At 39.5% G+C, this 19,279-nt stretch overlaps 1 protein-coding gene across 1 annotated transcript; it reads left to right on the top strand.

Moving 5' to 3' along the window:
• Positions 1 to 3,414: 3,414 nt before the first annotated feature.
• CCDC126 (coiled-coil domain containing 126) lies at positions 3,415 to 19,279 on the top strand. Its single transcript, XM_084213490.1, has 4 exons — positions 3,415 to 3,522; positions 14,353 to 14,485; positions 15,094 to 15,497; positions 17,713 to 19,279. The coding sequence occupies exons 3-4, from the start codon at positions 15,260 to 15,262 to the stop codon at positions 17,892 to 17,894; spliced, it is 420 nt and encodes a 139-aa protein (XP_084069616.1). The 5' UTR covers positions 3,415 to 3,522; positions 14,353 to 14,485; positions 15,094 to 15,259; the 3' UTR covers positions 17,895 to 19,279.

Here is a 19,279-nt window from a genome sequence, read left to right as displayed (position 1 = left end):
TTTATGCAACCCTATGAACTTGAGTGGGTCTGTGTCATCAGGTCAGGGGTGTTGTGTTATGGCAAGAGGATATTTAATATGCAAGGCTGATGGGCTGCTTTTGTTCTACCTACACATGTAGAGGTGAAGTCACAGGATCCAGTCTTGCATGCTTGTATGAAACAAAGGCCTAAATTTTGACTTGCAATCATGAGAATTGCCTTTTAACCATGGCTTTATTAAAAGCTATATCCTTTCTGCTCAGTCCCCTCAGAAAGGTTTCCCTGATCCTGTATCCTATGCAATTTTGGTGCATCCTCCTCCAGCATGCACCAATAGCTACAGCCGCTGATACCTTGCAGGCATTTGAGACCAGGTATGCAGTTCCTCAAGTCAGAAAATTTCCCAAGATGATGAAACAGCTTAACTTGCTCTGTCAGTGGAGGAAAGCACTGGGTTCCAAACAGGTGCTTTCTCCCACTGGAGACGTCACATGAACACTGATAGCCAGGGGACACCGCAGCTTGAGGCTCTAACAGAGCCTTGACATGCTGGAATTGTGCATGCCAGCCCTTGCTCTTTTTCCTTGGTGATTCAGAAGCAAGTAATCAATTGAAGAGTAAATTATCTCACAATAGTAAAGAAGGCAGTATTGAAAAAAAGTCTTCCTTGTCATCTAGGTCTGAAAAATATTTACTTTTGGATAAAAGTTTCTTTCACATCACTTACTTAAAAAGTTTCAGTCAATTCCTTAGTCGGTTCCTGTTTAATTACAAATAAATTTTCATTCCTAGGAGGTTGGCCTGAGTTTTAGCCTCTGCTGATGTAAAAACAATTCTGAATCCATGTCATAATCTGTCTTTCATAGCAGGTCTACTCTGTTCAGCTCTGGCACATAGGTTTGTTCATCTTCCTTTTCAACTGTAACTTTATTAGTAAAGTACTTATTCTACTGCAAGATCACATACTCTTCTGGCATATTCTGATCCTGCCTGATGTTGCCTGTATTCTAACTAGAGGAAAAAAAGGAATGAGCATGAAGGACGTGCTTAAATTCTGAGGTGAAAATAATAATTGGTTTTCTGCTATAGAATGCATCACAAAAAAAAAAAAAAAAAGGAATATGAAGGACCCACTGAAAATACATAAAGGTTACACTAAAGAAAAACAAAACCAAAACCAAGCAGGGGAGGGAGGGAAAGGTCAGGAGAATAGAGGGCAGGAATGCAATTTTTGTTAACACGTATGTGTATGAGATCTAGCTACTGTCCACATTGTGATTTCAGTTCCTGAGGTTTAGACTAGGCCTGATGCACACATTCAAGACATTTGCATTATTCCAGCAGAATTTTTTCATCCTAAAATGTTCTGGCAATTAAACCTAAAATAAAAATGGCAGTTGCTGATACAAATACCTATTTTTCAAAAGTATAATCAATTTTACATTTTGCATTGAAAACTACATGCTGCCTTCACCATTTCCCCCTGTAACTTATCTGCCTTTATTGTTCTTTACAATGACTTCACCTGTAGTTTCCTGGACCATAAAGACAATTGTTATTTTATATTATATTTCAGTTGTCACTATTTATTAGTAAGACTTCAAGGTTGGTCTGCATCTTTGGGAGTGTCTCTCCTAAATGGAAGGTGGTTTGAACACAGAAAACATCTAGAGGTGGCCTAAAGAATACACTAACATGACATAATTACGTGTTCTTCAAGCATGCATTATAGAGGTTTTTCAAGAAAGATTAATACACTGGTTTAATACAGTGTTACCTTTAATGCAGTAGTAAGTATAGAGTATTCACGATTTTGGAAAAAAACACACTTTGTGGGGAAAGATAGGCCCATTCCCTAAAGGGAAAGGGTATAAACAACTGGTAAGGGATCAGGAAGAGGGAAAAATAGTGGCAGTAAAGCAAGTATAAATTTGCATGTATTCTTATCTGCACATACAGATTATAGGATTAACTAGTTAAGCAAGGAGCTATGCTAATCTTAGAGCATATTGATTAGTGTGCTGTTCTCTAGCCATTACAATTTAACAGTTTAAACATATTAGGAGAGGAAATTTTTAACACATTTGAAAAGGACAGAGCAATAGCTATGCAAATTAAATTCGAAAGGACCGTCTACAGATAATGATTGGCAGGAGAGGAATGAAATAACATTGCAGCAGCAATCTAATTCTGGTGGGGTTTTTTTATTTATTATTATTTTGACAAATATAGAACACTGCAACATACCTGCAATCCTGGGCTTTTATCTACCCCTTGAAATGATACCAAAAGAATTATTACCCACAAATATAAGGACTATATAAACACTTTTAAGGTTCATTTTCATATGCCACTGAAAGGAAACACTGTGCTTGGTATTGTTTTGTCATATATTTTTTATCGCACACCTCAGATTCATCAGCTGATATAGCACCCGCCAGGAGTTTTGTCTGTATACTTAGGTTTAGGCCCCTCTGATGTATCAACATCCCTTTTTCTAGAACAGCATCGCATTTAAATGCCGATTTTTCCTGCAGCTAACCCGTGCAGAATATGCAGGTTGAAAAGGAGGGAGATGCCATGTGGCCTCTGACGCACGCTGTAAGGGAGGGAGGGAGGGAGGCGCACGGTGAAGGGATGGAGATAAGGTGACCAACAGGTACTTCTGAATGCTATCAACTCCGCAGCTGTCGAACGTGTTCTTTACTTTGCCCTTATGTTCACCTTTCCTTAACTGATACCAGCTTCCTTCAAACAGTACCTTGCAGGAAGAGCCTGGGTGACTCTCTAGAGCAGTCCTGCACTCACAATTAATTTTATTTAGGCGATTATCACGGTGAGGGCGGGCAGGGAGGGGGAGGTTTATGTACCAGCCGGCCCCGAACAATCAGAGAACCGTTAGGGTTGGAAGGGAGCTCTGGAGATGCCCTAGTCCACCCCCCTGCCAGGGCAGGGTCCCCTAGAGCGGGTGACACAGGAGTGTGTCCCGGTGGGTTTTGAATGCCTCCAGAGAGGGAGACTCCAAGACCTCCCTGCGCAGCCTGTTCCAACGCTTTGCCAACCTCAACGTGAAGAACTTCTTTATGTTGAGGCAGGACTTGTTCGTGTTTTAATTCAGGGCCTTTGCTCGCCGTCCTGTCGCGGGGCACCACCAAAAACTCGGGCACCATCCTCTTAGCACTCGCCTTTGAGATATTTAAAAGCACTGATGAGACACCCCCCCCCCCGCCGCCTCTGTAGTTTTCTCTAGACTAAACGTGCCCAGCCCCGCTCCGCTGCCCAGGGCACGGATGAGGACAAACGCCCCGCAGAGCCGCGGGGCGCGGAGCCCGCCCCCTCACGCCGCTGCCGCGGCTCCCTCACGCCGCTGGGGGGCGGCCGCGGCCCCGGGCGGGCGGGCGGGGGGGCGCGCGCTGCGGCGGGGGCGGAGCTTGGGGCGCACGGCGCGGGCGGAAGCGGCGCGCGGACGCGGGTGCGGGCCGGGAGGAGGCGGCGGCGGTAGCGGCAGCGACAGCGGCAGCGACAGCGACAGCGAGCGGAGGTAGAGCGGGGGGCGCCCCGGTCCCGGCAGGGCCCCAGAGCCGCGCATTGGGCCGGGGCGGCGAGAGTGTGTGCGCGTGTGGGGGCCCCGTCCGTCCGTCCGTCCGTCTGTCTGTCTGTCTGTCTGTCTGTCCGTCCGTCCGTCCGTCCGTCCGTCCGTGTGTGCTTTCACGGGGGAAGGGCTGGGGGTGGCTGCACGCTCGGGCGGGACCGGGATGGCGCAGGGTGGCTGCGGCTCTCCCGCACTCGCGGGTGCGCACCGCGCCTGAGCGCCCGCCTCGGTCCGCCCCTCCTTCGGGAGCTGCGGGACGGGATCGGCTTCCTTCGGTCTTCCTCCCCGGCGCGTCCCGGTACCTGCGCGGCTCTCGGGGCGGCTGCGGCGGTGTCACCGGCGAGGGGAGGGCGCGGCTGAGCGGTGAGCTGGGGCCGGGGCTCCTTCGGCCGCGGTCCGTGTCCCCGGGCTGTGATGCAGTGTCCTTGGGTGGGGAGGAAGCGGCGGAGCACTCGAGGGTTTTCTGGTTTCCTTCGCCGTTAGCAGTGGTCTTCCAGTCCTAAGCTATGACTGCAGTGACTCTGCAAGATCGATGCCTTCTGCTGTAAGGACATAACTTCTGAAGAGGTAAAGCGTGATTAGAGTGATGTGATGGAACTCACGGGAAGGAAAAAATAATTATATTCAGGCAGAGCCAGGATCCTTAACAATGTCAGGTTAAGCGATGTTTCCGGCACTAGCAGGTCTGCATAAAAAAACCAAAACAAACGGGTAAAGGGTAAATATTTCCCTGAAATTGGTCTCGTTGGTACTTTTGAAGAAATAGGAAAAAGTAATACTGAATGAAGTCTGCAAAATTTGAAACATTCAGTTTTAGGAGATTGTAATATATGGAATTTTTTGATGGCAAGAGTTGTAGAACAGTGCTTCCTTCTTACAATATAATAAAATTGGTTTTATTCGTAACATTTGATGATGTTTTGACTGCACTTGCCTTCGATTTTGGTAAACATGTATAACGTACTATTATCTCTACCTTATTTCCGTAGCTCTGTTAATCATTCATCATTAATAAACTCTCTTTTCGGTTCCCTAACCTAACATGGTAGCATCCTGTAAATTTCCTTTTATGTCTCTTGTCATCTAAAAGATACTGACAGCTAGAGTGCAGTGTGATTTCTGTGTTTGTGTGCCACAAAACAAGCATAGATAATTTTTGTTCTATGCTATGACATGATGTGGAGTTTCCTTAGAACAGTTCAGATTGGGTTAACTAGTTCTTCTTGGTTGCTGTTTTGGGGGCTTTTTTTGTTGTCGCCCCCCCCCCCCCCCCCCCCCCAGTGAGTGAACTGGAGGCAGATGTGTTTTTTCACTGTGAAAAGCGATCTTTGTAGGAATTGCAACTTTTTAAGAGAGCCCTGAGAATGTGAACATGATGTACATCCTTGTGTGCATGTGATTTGTCCTGACTGTAACACAGTGTTAATTTTGGAACAAATGTCATGAATTGCTGCTTTACTCTCATGAGACTATCAGAGAAAGGAGACAATATGAAGATGATATTAGATTGTGAGTAGCATCTTCTGGTAGTGTCACAAGCAGTGTGATTGCAGTTTTAGACCAAATGTAGAAATTTATTGTTATCTTTGTTCCTGTTTTAACTGCAGATACCCCGGTGTATAATGCCTAAGTTATTCTGACCTCTTTTTGGTACTTTAAGTGTTAAAATTTGTAGCTGTTTAATAGATTGAATAGATTACTCAAGTGCTCCAGAGTATTAAACAATTATGCTGGAGTTCCTTTTGTTCTTCACCTAAAGATTTTTACAGTTGGAAATAAAGGTACTTCCTTTCCTCCTCCTCCTCACCCCCCAGCTTTTTCTTTTTAAAGCTTTTGTAGTATCTGCTTTTAGAGACTTCTTTTGGCTGTTATCTCCTTGAAGGAGGCATTGGTATCAGCTAATCACAAATAGTGATGTTTCTTGGGGATTGGATGCTGTTTAGCTACTAGAAGTAAGATATTTCCCCTGGAGTTCATGATCACTGGTACCTTTTCCAAGAATAGTAAAGGGGAGTTGTTGCATCTTGCCTAACTGTAAGTAGGATAAATGCATGCTGTCAGCTAAAATTGTCAGCTGTGTAGTCAACGTATCTGAAGACTAGTAAGTGTCAAAAATAGCCATTTTCCAGCAGTTGCCAAAAATATGTGAGGCTCAGTCACTCAAATGAATCAGTTTTTCCTGGTACAAGTTTACTGATAAAATGTACTTTATATGCTATTTGTTTATGAACAACCTCTTTCACCTGTGATTTATAATTTGTGCCATTTTATGAGCTGAGTTTTCTCAACTGAACATTATTAATAACAGCCTCTTATATTTTCTTCTATGGTTTACTAAAAAAACTTTATAAACTTTACAAAAACTAGGTATATTAGCATTTGTGTATGTAATTTAAAAGATTAATTTTGAATTGCTCAGAACTGAATGGGTACTTTGCCCATGTAAAATAGGGCCTGAACTAGAGGCATAGATAAGGGAGTGTAAAACTTATTCCAATTAAATTGGGTTTTTCAGTAATACTAAAGAAATAGGAGGCTACCCTGTTATTAATAATCCAGTTAAATTTGTGGGTACCTTTTCCTCAAAGTTAAGAATAAGGTATTTTGCAGTGCACACCACTGAGGTGTTACAGTTAACTCATGTCTGTCATATTCCATTACTATGTTACATTGAGCAGACAATTCAATCTAGAAGTAAGATTGTAGAGGAAAAGATGTAGAAGAAATCACTTGTCTTTAATATTTCCTCCAGTGTTATTTTTCTGAAATCTTCACCTGGGTCAGCCTACTGGGAAGGAGCATGAATCCAAAGCCTTGTCTATATTGCCATAGAAACATAATTTTGGTGGACAAACTCATATGCAGTTTGAATTGTACAGGTTTCTTGAAAGAAAATCAGGCAAGTTAAATTCTTCCTCTCTCCCCAGTGGAACAAGTGCTTTTTTTGTTGCAGTTCTACAGGAATAGTGTTTGTGTGGTGCACTGTGTGAGCAGTGGCAATCTCTCCCCCATTGCAGCTGTCACTTTGTTAGTTGTCTCCCCCCTCCCCTCTTTATTCTCTTTAATGACACCTGCCTTCCTTTCAGGTCTCTTTTAAACGCTCAGTGAAAGTCCCTCTCTTACCAGTTATTATCTTGTAGGCTTGGCTCTCTGTAAAACTAGTCAAAATTAGCTAAACATCTCAGGAGGAAGATTTGGAGTCTCAGGGGCTTTGGAAAGAGTGATACAAGGACAGCTGTGAAATTTCACAAGGCAGTACTGTGGGGTACTTGTCGTAGCCTGCAATTTAATAAATCGTGGCAGTGTTACTGGGAAGTGAGAAGCCAAGAAAGTGCCTTGTGCTCTGTCATAAGTGACTCTTATCAAGGGTCCTACAGTGACCTGAATGGTGGCAATAAAGCATGAAGAGAAAATAGAGAAAATTGTGCCAGGGAAAATTAAGCTGAGAATTTTTTTTAAAAATTTTTTTTTCACTATTATTTTTCACAGATTTTTAAAAATCTGATACAGAGATGTAGAAATGTTTTGGGCCCAGATGGGCCCAGTGGGAGGAGGGCAAGTTCAGCAAGTGTAGCATACTGTCCCTATTGATATACTGTCCCTATTGATATCTGCTTGCTTTACTTTTCTTCACAAGCCTTGCCAAGCCATTTCCCCTCTCAAAATCTTGAATCTTGGCTGACTGCCCACAGGCAAGGAACAAAGAATTTCTGTTTTTAAATGGTTGGTTTATTTTAAAAGCATTCATTGGCAGTAGTAGGCAAAATAAAGGGTGTTGAAGAAAAAAAGATACTCTAAGGTACTTGAGAAGACTTCTTAGACACAAGGCAAAATGAAAATAATTATTGGTAGAAAGTATAAAACAAAGGCAATTAAAATAGGAATGCATGCATTTAAATAGAAACAGCTTTCCAGTATTTCTAAAATACTGACAAAAGGTGGTCTAGTGTTTGGGTTCTCAGATAATTTTATACCAGAGCCACTGTTAGCTTGCTGTGTGGGTTTTCAAGTAAAAAGCAATATGTTTGTGCTCTCAACTCCAAGTTCATCTGCAAGACAAATTGGTGCTGTTCTTAGAAGCCTGTAGGAGGTAAAACCTTTCCTGGTGTAAGATATGTTTGAGGTAGTCCCAGCAGCTCATCAGCAGCAGCACTGTGTCTGCTTGATGAGCTGTGACTTTTGTTGGGCCATATATCCTTTGGCTGCCTTGAGAGACAGAAACTGTTAGGAGCACACAAGATTTTTCTTCTTTCTTTGTGGAAGAGTAGATATTTTTGGTAGTTACCCATTTTTGCTACTCCCTTAAGCTTCATGTTTTTTTCACTTGGAATATCTATTAAAGGTGTTCCCCAAGAGGCAGCTAGCAATAAGGCAAGAGGATTTTTAATTTTTTTTTTTCAGTATGCCAAGGTAATTGCAAGTCTTTGGCATGTAGAAGCAGGGAATGAAGGAACACATGCTGTAGGAGAAAATATAAAGATAGATGTTCTGGAAAAGACACAAAGGCAGACTCCTTTGGCAGCATGCTCTGAAAGTGGTACTGAACTGCTGAAACCTACAGCCCAGCAGCCTTCATAGTGACAGGGTAGCCTTTTTTCGCCCAGAAGTATGCCTTCTTACCTGTTCTTAAGATAGCAGCATGTTTTATTGTACTGATATTCTCACTTGAGTCTAGCAGCTATTAATATAAATGGTCTCTTCTATCTACTCATCTGTGTTGCGGTCTGGAAAGACCCTTGAGTTTCATCAGGTTTGGTGGGCTGTGTTATTACTGATGTTTTGTCAGTACAGATCCTCTTTTCCCTCTCCACTGTGATATTTTTCTGTTGACCAAATTTTACAGCAGCAATAATAAGAATACTTGAAGTCCTGAGAGTAAATTTTATCAAAAGACAGCTAAATGTGGTTTCACTTGTCTGGGAACTGGCATTGCTGTTAATGGTTGGTTCCAAGTGGAATATCCTGCTCCCTTATGGCACTGTGCAGCTGTCTGAGTGAACCTGATTAATGAACCTGGGAACCAAAGGACAGTCACCAGTATGGATGTGCCAGTACAGGACAGAAGTCTCAATGGCCTCTTCTCGAGAACTTGTGTACTCATAAAAATATGAGGAATGTGGTTCTTCCTTACACACCAGTTTTAATCAGGGCTCTGTGTAAACACTTCACTTCTCTGGGCGCCTGTTTGCCAGTTGCACTCATGTAGATTTTTCACCTACTGCCAAACCAACAGCCATCTACGACTGCAAATTACCAGAATACAAACATCATTTTTGGCATTCCAAAAAGTCTGAGCATGTGAGCTCCTGGGCTTCTAGGTGCTTATTTTATTATCTCAGTCTTTTACAATTAATTGTCTAGTCAATATGTTCTGTACTGCTTTGCTCTATGTCAATTATACTTTAGACTTCCCATTTGCATTGCTTCACAGAAATGGCTGAGGGTTTTCCAAATAACTTAGAACCAGCCTGTCTGCTCTCAGAATGGTCAGCACGATTGATTCCTGTCAGCTGAGTGATGCTCAAAGTTTTCTGTTGGGAAATTAGAAAACAAAATACTTTGGATGTCACAGAGGTAAATGATCCAGATTGTGCACTCTGTAAATAGATGCAAAAAAGGGGAAAATAATAGATTGGAGCTTGATGCTACTGTGGAATTTTTTTCCTGGTATTCTGTGATGCCCAGTGATTCTTATCTTCCTGAAATGCTAGTTGGCTATTGCAATGACGTATCACTCTGCATATTTAGAGGCAGTTTTTTGTTTACTGATACAGTACCCTCTCTGTACTGAGGGATGTTTGTTGCCATGAATTTAATAGTAATTTCTTGTACAGATGTAATTTTACTATGGTAATTAAAAATTGTTAACAATTTCATAAACTTTCTGTACTTCCACTGAGACAGTAATGCACTCCAAATTTTTACTGTATAATTATTTTATAGTTATTATTAATGTCAGCTTTTATTTGTACTCCCTGATTTCTGTCTGCTATATTGCAAGATTTTTTCCACTTACTCTTTAATTGAATGTATGCTTCAAGGACTGTGTATGGCTTTTTTTTTTTTTTTAAGCTCTGTCTTGATCTTCTTTTTATGCAGTTTATCTGGTTGCATAACCAGACCTGCTCTTGAATGCAGTGTCATGTTGTTATCATCATTTGAAAGTGAGGAACTGATAAATATTGTGATAGTAAGTAATAGATGGAGTAAAATTCCCACTTATCAGGTCTGCCTTCCTAATACATGAGTGCAGTAGAGACCAGGTCTCTAGATTATCACTGAGGAGCTGCTGCCTTAGTATTTGAGATTCTCTCTTTCAAAATATTTGACCAAAGAAGTGACTTTATTGTACTGTATCTTAACAATATTCTTTTCATTGCATTTTTCTTCACTTTATTCTTGAAAGTATTTTTGATCTTTGAATCAAGTGGGTTTCTCTCAGGCTTTGGTTTTCTGTATTCTTTGTATCTGCAAACTGCTTATTAATAGCTACCAAAAATGCCTGATGGACCTGCTGCTTTCTTTTTCTCTTACAAATAATTACCGTCATCTGTCCTGTATATTTTTCAAAACTCGAAGGTACACAAATCATCTCTGCAGGACAGGTTTAAATTTGCCCTGCTACCACTTCTAGTGGTTTAGGAAGGTTGGAGTCTCTTGGGCAGGCTAGAAAAATGATGATGAATATGTGCCAGTCTTTCATGGGCCGATTGACTGGCAGAAGTGGCAGTGCTGTAAGGTGAAATAAGCTTTTAAGGATTTAGGTATGCCTTGTTTTCCTGATAACTTGAGGTTGTTTCACAGCATGCACGAGGCATTCCTTTGCATTATAGACCGCTCAATTTTTGTGTTGTATGTTAATATAATCTCTTGGTTTTTCTGGGAATGAGTAAAGAGGAGAACTTGGCAACAAAATTCAAGAAGAATTTTGAAAGTATGGGCTAGTTTCCGTGGAGAAGGGTCAGCATTCAAACTGAAGTCTGATGCTAGTTAAGTATAACTTTTCTATATTATGGAACATGTAATACATTTTCAGTAGCTCTTTTTTTATCTTTGCTCCTTTTGTTTCATGTAGTCAATAATATACTTTATATATGACTGATTTTGAAATACAAGTATACAGGATAGAGACATGATTTTATTTTGGAGTGGATGAGTGTCTTAGTTCATTGTTTTGTTGCCAGATGGATGTCAGTGTTGTGGTACCGCTGGACAAAGTTGTATCCGCATTGGTAGGTTTTGGCAGTACTTTTCTTAGACAATCAACAGTGAAGAAAACCAAGCTGTTTATATGTCTGTGAAAGGCAGACCTAGTGTCAGATCCTCATTCAGGAGTTGGTTGTAGCTCCAAGTTCTAGTGTTGCTCCTGGCTTGGGCTTGTAACTTTCAGAATAATTTAAATATGCATGCTGATTTAAAGTGCTAGCTGATTTTTAAAGTACTTGAGAAAATGGCACTTGAATCGGTTACTCTAGGCTGCTAATTGAAAGAATTATCTGGAAGACATTCTTTTCTTCATGGATTCTTGGATTGCCATTTTGCCTGCAGTCAGCTCAGGGGTTTTGTTTGATTTGGGTTTGTTTTGTTTTGGGGTTTTGTTTCTTTTCTTTCCCTCTTCAGATTTTCAAATTTTGTTCTGGTTGTACTGCTTTACGTTCATGGTTGTTTGCATTTTGTCTCAGTCTCCGTGATTAGAGATGGTAGGAATTGCAACAAGGTGTAGCTCTGATACATCCTTTTTTCCTGTTGCTCTCTGCAGTGCTTTCCCTTTGCCACAAAAGTCCCTCTGCTGTGGTTAGAAGAGTGGTATGCCAGCATTTCTAACCAGGATAAATCAGTGTGAAGAAGGAAGTCTCAGCTTCCTTTTTTTCCTGCTCAGGGAGGATTTCCAATCCAGCATATTGTGTGGTTTGAGAGAATGAGGGAGAATAAAGATCACAAAGTACACTTTGTTTCTTTCATGTGTGCTGTTTTCTTTTGGGATGCTACCTCTTAAGTTATTGAAAACAAAGGTCCATTCTGAGCCCAAGTTTGGTTGAAACTATAAAGTTCTTGTAGAGAAGTGCTGACCCTTCAGGGCAACAAGAGGTACAGGAGTATTCTAGTCCATCCATCTTACTGTGCCGTTTCTTTCCTCATATGTGCACCTGCTGCTCCGATGCTCTTTTTTTCCTACTTCCAAATCATTTGGGCATAAGCTTACTTTTTTTTTTTTTTTTTACCCCAAGGGTGTTGCAGGGAGTGTCTTATGAGTCACTAGAAGTGCATGCACTTCAGGGGGAGAGAGGAGACCAAATCTTCACTTTGAGATTACACTGGGATTCATGAAGAGTTGGATGGCCTTTAAAAATTTGTAGGAAAAGTGGCAAGTACGAATCGTTCCCTTCATTTTGGTAAACCTTGCTCTGAGTTCCTTTGCCTTATGTCAGTATATGGGTGTTATGCAATTTCCCAGCAGGTGAAGTCCTTAATTTCCATTAGTTTCAGTAGTCAGTGTGTGCACTGTGAATCAGATATGCATGGTGATGGCCCAGTCTGCAATTCCTGCTGCTGCTTGGCAGGAGTTTATTCAATCTGTTCCTCTTGGCTAGACCTCTTATCCTGGCTTGTGGTCTTATTTACAGTGTGATGGCAGAGTTATTCGTACTCCAAAGGACTGTAGTGATATTGTCTAAATGCTTCAGGATGAGATATGGCTGGAGATCTGTGGAGAGTTGAACTCAATTTAAGTTTTGCAAGAGTTATCTGTTCTTTTCAGACTTTTTTTTTTAATAGAAGAAGTAGAGACTTCTGGGAATGGGATTTGAAACTTATGGTGTCTTCTTGAGAGATAGTTTGGTCTTCTGAGCCATCACATGAATACTCTTCTCCTGGACCTCATAATGTTTTCCATCATTTTTGATACTGTTCAGAGATTACCTAGATACATAATGATGTGGGTGCACTTTATTTGTAAAAGTCTGAGTGCAGAGCTGTGGATTTGGCAAAGAGCTAGGGAAAAGAAGTTTTGGTTAGTGCATGTTTTGGGAAGATCTGTTTCAGGAAATCTTAAGCTACACAATTCCAGATATTCATGCTATGGAATGTAAATTTTTATTCTTTTCCCGCTTATTTTATGTGCTTAAGACAAATTAGTATCTTAAAACCAGTTTTAGGGGGATTAAGCACATTCCTTGAACAAAGTACATCCCACTGCATTTACAGTGGTGTCACCATCATATTTTCTGAAAAATCCCTTCACCAGGATTTCTTCTCCTGGGAAGCTGAGAAGCCTCAGAGAAAAATGAAAACAATATTATCTCATTTGCTTCTCCCTGTTTAGCTGCTTTGGAATGTGGTTGGAGATTGTTTATCCAATATGTGAATTGTTTTTACTTAATGACCAATCACTGTCTGACCATGCTGGGACTCTGGAAGCAGTCTTGAGTTTTTAGTTAGTATCTTGTTAAGCCTTCCATCTGTATCCTTTCTCTATTCTTTAGTATAGTTTTAGTATTCTTTAATATAATATAGTAACATAAAATAATAAATTAGCCTTCTAAGAACATGGAGTCAGATTCATCTTTCCTCCCCACAATGGAGGACCCAAAAATACCACACGGGGGAGTTCAAATTACTGCGTGTTGGCTGTCTGTCCTTGTGCACAGTCACACCCCATGGTGGAGGGTGAGCTGTTCCTCATTCATTGAGTTAGGATTGCCACTTGCACTGGTGCACCCAGCAGTCAGTTTATACTGGCAGTGGCTGTGACATTTCACACACAACTGGTTGTTACTGTACGGCAGCTTTGGTGTCCAAGTCCTGATGTTGCCCTTGCCTTGAGTTAATAATTTTCAGGATTATTTAGATATGCATGTTGATTTTTGAGCACTTCAAAAATTTTCCACTTGAATCAGGCACGCTGGCTCGCCTGTTGAGAGTATTATCTGAAGAGTGAAGGGTGAGCGACAAGCAGCGCTCGGCGCCCTGCTGGCGGTGACACTTGTGTTGGCAGCAGACAGCGGGGTGTCGGCACAGGGCTGATGGAACTGGTCAGTGGAGGGGATGAAAAGTGCCATGGAGGCAGAGTTAAGGTTAGATGAGAGCTCAACACCACAAGAAACTCGGTCTCAATATTCTGGTACAAACTGAGGTGTAAGTGCCACTACAGAAAGTCTGGTGAGGAACTCTATTACATGCGTAATTTCAGTCCAAAAAGTGCTTGTGTCGGGTAGTATGGGGGGAAGAACTGGGAATAGTGAGAAAAAATGTAACTATTGTGTCAAATGAGTGGCTTTATCTGGACCATGTTAAATAATAGAAATTCTCTTTTAAGAAAGTATTGAATAATTGGAGCAGTGTCAGAGATGGATGAAAAATGAGAAATATGAGGTCTGCACATGGAAAGAGTCTAAAAATGTGGGATCTGTTTGAGGGGTAAAAATTAGTAAGAGAATGATGCCTGTGTAAATATATGTGCATGTACATGTATGATGAATCTGGAACATCTGTTATTACTGTCTTATAACACAAGAAGAAGGAGATGCTCATGAGATTCTTACCAAGCTTTCTTTTAAAAGTATGTTGAAGTCAGTTACTGGGCATTCAAGTACATGCATTCATAATAAAATGGAGCGTAATTCTATGTTCTTCCCTAACAATTGCTTGAAGTTAGGTTTGAAAATGTAGTTCTGTTTTAAAAGCACGTAGCTTGAAGCCTTCGACTGCAACTACTCCAAAAGTAAATGAAGAGATCTTCACTTTTTGGTTTTTTTTTTGTTTTTTTTTTCCCCAATACAGATATCCCTGAAAATGTGTGGCTCAAACTGCTTCCAACTGTCTGAAAATTTGTTATTTAACTGATGAAGCTTTCCTACCATTTGCTTTCCTCCTGAAGCCTTCATCTATTGAAGGATCAGAACTGGGTACTATGGTAAGACATTTTTTAAAGTTGAAGTAAAATGCTGAATGAATTGCAATGTGCCAATTTAGTTTGGTTTTATCTCTTTATTCAATAATAAGGCACCACAACAAATAGAAAACCTTAATGGTGTACAAAGCCTGGAGAGGAAGCTTTGAACTAGCCAACCATTATTCCATGTGTTGTCTGTTCACACTTGCGCTGTACTTCAAAGTGAAGAATAAGAATCAAGTGAATAATTTCACAAGATCTCGTGTCTAGATGTATGTGTATAGCTCATCACAATGTTGTGCAGAAATGTTATACAGGTTTCTTCTAGATACTGCATCTTCTTTCAAATGCATTTGAGCTTAATGTCAGTTTAAAGTCCAATATTTAAAATACTTGTGGTGTTTTGTTGAAGCACAGAAGTTTTGATTTTTGGAGAATAAAAATTGGTAAAAATAGGAAGAGGAAACCCTGTAAATAACAGGTGAGAAGGAAGTATAACTGAACGTCTAAGAAGATAGATAAACTTTGCTAGATGATTCAATAATACCGTATTTGGAAACTGATATTTGTTCTTGATCTCAACAACTGTAGCAGTTTTGAATAACCAAGTGTTACTTTACAAATTTCAGGAATCAAGAACAGCTAAAACATGAGAAGATATATTCAAGATGATCAAGCCAGAAGATTTTTCACTTCATAGAAATGTTATTTTTGTTTAATATGTAGTATAATTACACAAAGCCAAATTGAGTTACTTTTCTTGAGATTAGGACGTGCCTGTGGCCTTCATCAAAAATGTTTCTAACATTTTCAAGAAAAAATATGTCCCAGAAGCTGAGTATGTTTTTACTAATCTTTGGAATCATTTGGGGGTTGATGTTGCTACGCTACACTTTTCAGTATCCGAGACGCCAAAGCAGTGCTGAGTTGCGTGGACAAATATTAGACCTCAGTAAAAGATATGTCAAAGCACTGGCAGAAGAAAATAAAAACCTGATGAATGGTGGTGGTGGAGCCTCTGTGTCAGGATATGGTAAGAGGAAAATAGCCATACTAGAATATATTCTTTTTCTGAAAACTGTAAAGTTATATATTTTCTTTTTTTTAAAATGCTGTATGCTCTTCAGCAGAAAAAAACTTCTCTGTATTAACTGATTTGATTTTGGTTTATTCAATGAAATTGAAGATTAAGATGAGTTGCAAAATCAAGCTTCATACACGAAATTTTTGCTTTCCAGGATTTTTTTTAGATCTCTTCAGGTACATGAATACAGTTACTTACAGACGTTACAGCAGATTTGTCTTTTTCTGAATAATCAGCCGTTGAGGAATAAGCATATGCTTGATACAGGAACAAAGTTTTATATTAAGTCACTTCAACGTTCCAGATTCTTCTAGTACCTCATTGCTAACTTCCTGCTTTTATTTATTGAATTTTCTTCTCCTTGAAAAAGCAATGAAAAAGAAAGATAATAGTTGAGTTTGTAGTCTGGAGACTGCAAGGCAATTATGAATTTGGCAGAATCTCTCCTTGTTTTAGAAGTAGCCATAAGAGACAATGTCCCTTGTCTTGTGAGCTATAATACTTGATGCATCATATCTCTTGAGTTTTCTGTCTTGTGAATATGTACCAAACTTGATAAATAGGTTGCCAGTGTTTACTATCTTCTGAAATATTGAAAAGATAACTAAAATTGTTTATTTTTTAAAATAGTATCTCAAAAGATGTATAGTAATGAACTTTGATCCCCTTAAGATTCCTTAAATGGCTCTGCCTGTTGTAGGATGCCCTTTGTAGGCCTTTGGTAAGAGTGCAAGTAGCAAAAATGTGTCTGAAGTCTTTTTTCTGCTGCAAAGGAAGAAGGAAGCAAGTCTGTGATGACAAGATGTGCAGGAACAACCCAAGAGGAATAGGAGACTAAAAAGTGTTTAAACCTTTAATCCTTTCATTCTAAAATTAATTTTTATCACAGTAAGAGACTGCCTTCTCTTTTCTTCCCTGTTTTCTTGTCCCACCTTTTTTTTGTCATCAAGGACTTGCTTCCTTTACTGTGTAATTAAGATTTTCTGTCATTTAAAAAAACCAAAAAAATCCTTGTGCACAGCAGCTTTCTCCTGCTCTATAAGTCTTACAGCTTATTTCCAAATGAGACTTGTCTTCAGTGGTTTTGTCTGAAGTTTAATATGAACTTAAGTCATCTCTTGATCTACCTGCTGATCATCAGAATTAAAACTTGACAATTCCCTCCATCAGATTGTTGAGCACAAAATGATACTACAGAGTACCTGACCCACCCTCTGTACATGACCCAGACCCTGCTCTGGCTTGAGTTGTTTAGCAATTTTTTTTTTCAAAGTTAACATTACTAAACAAGAACTAGTTAATTTTAGAGGGAGGTACTTCTTTTTTTGAAATTCAATTTACTACTAATTTTTAATTTTATCTGGTTTACTCCTGTTTTTTCACTTTGATGCCTGTGATCTTTCTCCCCAATCTTTCTGCTTAGTTAACTGATTAGAGGGCAGCAGGTAGAAACAGAGTTTGTAGATTTCTTCAGGTGTAAGAGGAATCTTAACAGCTTGTTAAACCTGGTAAGTTTGTTAATGTCTTTCAAATCTGAAAGAAGATGGTGATTTTCAACAGTGTAAAAAGATCTTTTTTTATTTAAAGATGTTACTGTTTTTTTGTTCCAGATCATGAGAATTTTTTTTTTTACCATCTTTTCTCTTATTTTTCAGTCAATAAAGATGTAAATGGATTTTTTTACCCTTGCTTTATAGCTTGTGTAAGAAACAATAAGATACCTTTTAATAACAGCTTTTCTGTGGGCTAAATCTGTCATTTGTGGTGGAAGTTATATAGATGTATTCTCTTGCATCCAAGGTTAAAAAGATGACATGACTGAGTATTCCAATGCTGCTATCTGGATGAAATTTGAAATAATACCTTTGAATAGCCACTTCTAGTGTTCCAACTCTTTTTTTGCTCTTATACTCTAATATTTAATTAGCTGCCTTCACAGTTCCCTGTTATGGTGGTATCTCCCTTCCCTAAAATAACAAAGGAATGTTATTAAAGAAAATCCAAGCAGCTGTTTTATTCTGTACTTCTTGATCAATCTGCACTCCTTTCCAAAAAGTATGCTAGGAAGAATAGCAACTCTTAAGATGTGAATGTGTTGAAATGGCAGTTCTTTTCCACACAGAGTAAATAACAGGCTGTAATTTGTTTTTTCCATTATCTTCAGCTGATCTTAAGAGAACAATTGCTGTTCTTCTGGATGACATCTTACAGCGCCTGGTGAAACTGGAGAACAAGGTTGATTACATCGTTGTGAATGGCTCAGCAACCAATACCACTAATGGAACTAACCAGCAGGTGCCAGTGACTTCAAACAAACGTGCAAAGCCAGCAAGCAACACCAGATAGCAAACAGGGCCGCTTTGTGTTGCTGCGCCATTGATGGATCATATTTAAGATAAGCTTTTGTCTCTGGCTAGGGCAAAGCAGTAGTTGACTCTAAAGCAAGCATAAACTATTGTATTCTACAACATGCTTGGATCTGTGTAGGCCTAACATGTGCTTAGGTTCTCAAAGCATTATTTCATTGCCTTTGAGCAGTGCTTCTGAAGTGATCTTTGTTGTCTCTAAAGATATTTTGATATGATTTGATGTAGTAGGCCGTTGGATAATAACAATATGTGGAAAGCAATGGGAAGCTTATAGGTAGGTTTCTAAATATATTTATTTAAGTATGAATATAACATATCTTTTGGATAGGTGAGCAATACTGTAGTTTATTCATTTTTTGTGATCTGCATTAAGCCAAGGTAACTGAGGAAAATGTGTTGCTTAACAGATGTTAGAAGATGTGTACACTTAAAATATTTTCTTACTTATTTACTAAAACAATATTAAATTGAGGATAGCGTTGGTGGTAATATTTTAAAATCGTGACCCAAAGAATGTCTTTATTTGCACTATCTGTCAGAATAGTTGAAGAGAAGTTACTGTATATTTAAGAAAATTTATTAAAATAGGAAAACATTCTAGGTAGTAACACTGTCCAGGTTTATCTTTTTGCCAGAGATAGGGCAGTTAGATTATCAAAAGCAAATTATCATCTGTGATATCTTAGACTATTATTTCTTAAAAAGCTATTTAAGTGTATGTATTTTGTAATTGCAGATAAAATTATTTAAGAGATGGAAATAAGTTTTGAATATGTGAATATAGTTTATTTTTATTCATTGTTGTTTGTTTTAACATTTTAATGCCTTGCAGTTTGTGTTTAGTATAGCACACCATCTCCCTGAATTGCTTTCTTGATCAGAAGGAAAAGCAATGAAGGGAATCAAGGCATCTCTGCATTTACGAGGGGTATGTGTACTAAGGGTGTCTAATCATGGACTATTTGAGAGCTAAGGTAATGTTTGCCTTATGTCTAAGTCAGCCTTACAGCGAAGTGAATTGCATGCAGTGTTGGGTGCACTGTATCTCAAACGTTACTGAAATCATGTTGAAGTGCCACTGAACCTGTTTTTTAAACTGTACTGAATGTTTGGGGGGAACAGAATGTTCAGGGACTTTTGCCAAAAGTGTCCTGTAGGTGAGGTTTTGGGGATGAGTAAAACCAGAGGCACTGGGTGATATACCAGGCAATGTTATGTGTGTTTTTCCTTTCTTCTGTTTCCCTGCTTATTTATATTCTCGCTGGTTATAAAGCAATTGCAATCTTAATTAGAACTTAGTATCCAGATGATTTTTTTTTGGTCACATTGTGTGTAAACATGTACTCACTTCAATGCAGAAAG

Source organism: Fringilla coelebs, assembly GCF_963513975.1.
Source record: "Fringilla coelebs genome assembly, chromosome: 1".
In the NCBI taxonomy this organism is placed as follows: Eukaryota; Metazoa; Chordata; class Aves; order Passeriformes; family Fringillidae; genus Fringilla; species Fringilla coelebs.
Note: the sequence above shows the minus strand (reverse complement) of the source record. Positions and strands in the feature narration are given on the sequence as shown.

Bases quoted from the DNA above. Each gene is read 5' to 3' on its own strand.
- CCDC126 (XM_084213490.1), top strand. From the start codon at position 15,260: ATGTTTCTAACATTTTCAAGAAAAAATATGTCCCAGAAGCTGAGTATG. The intron at 15,498-17,712 runs GTAAGAGGAAAA...CATTATCTTCAG, and splicing joins AGCCTCTGTGTCAGGATATG to CTGATCTTAAGAGAACAATT.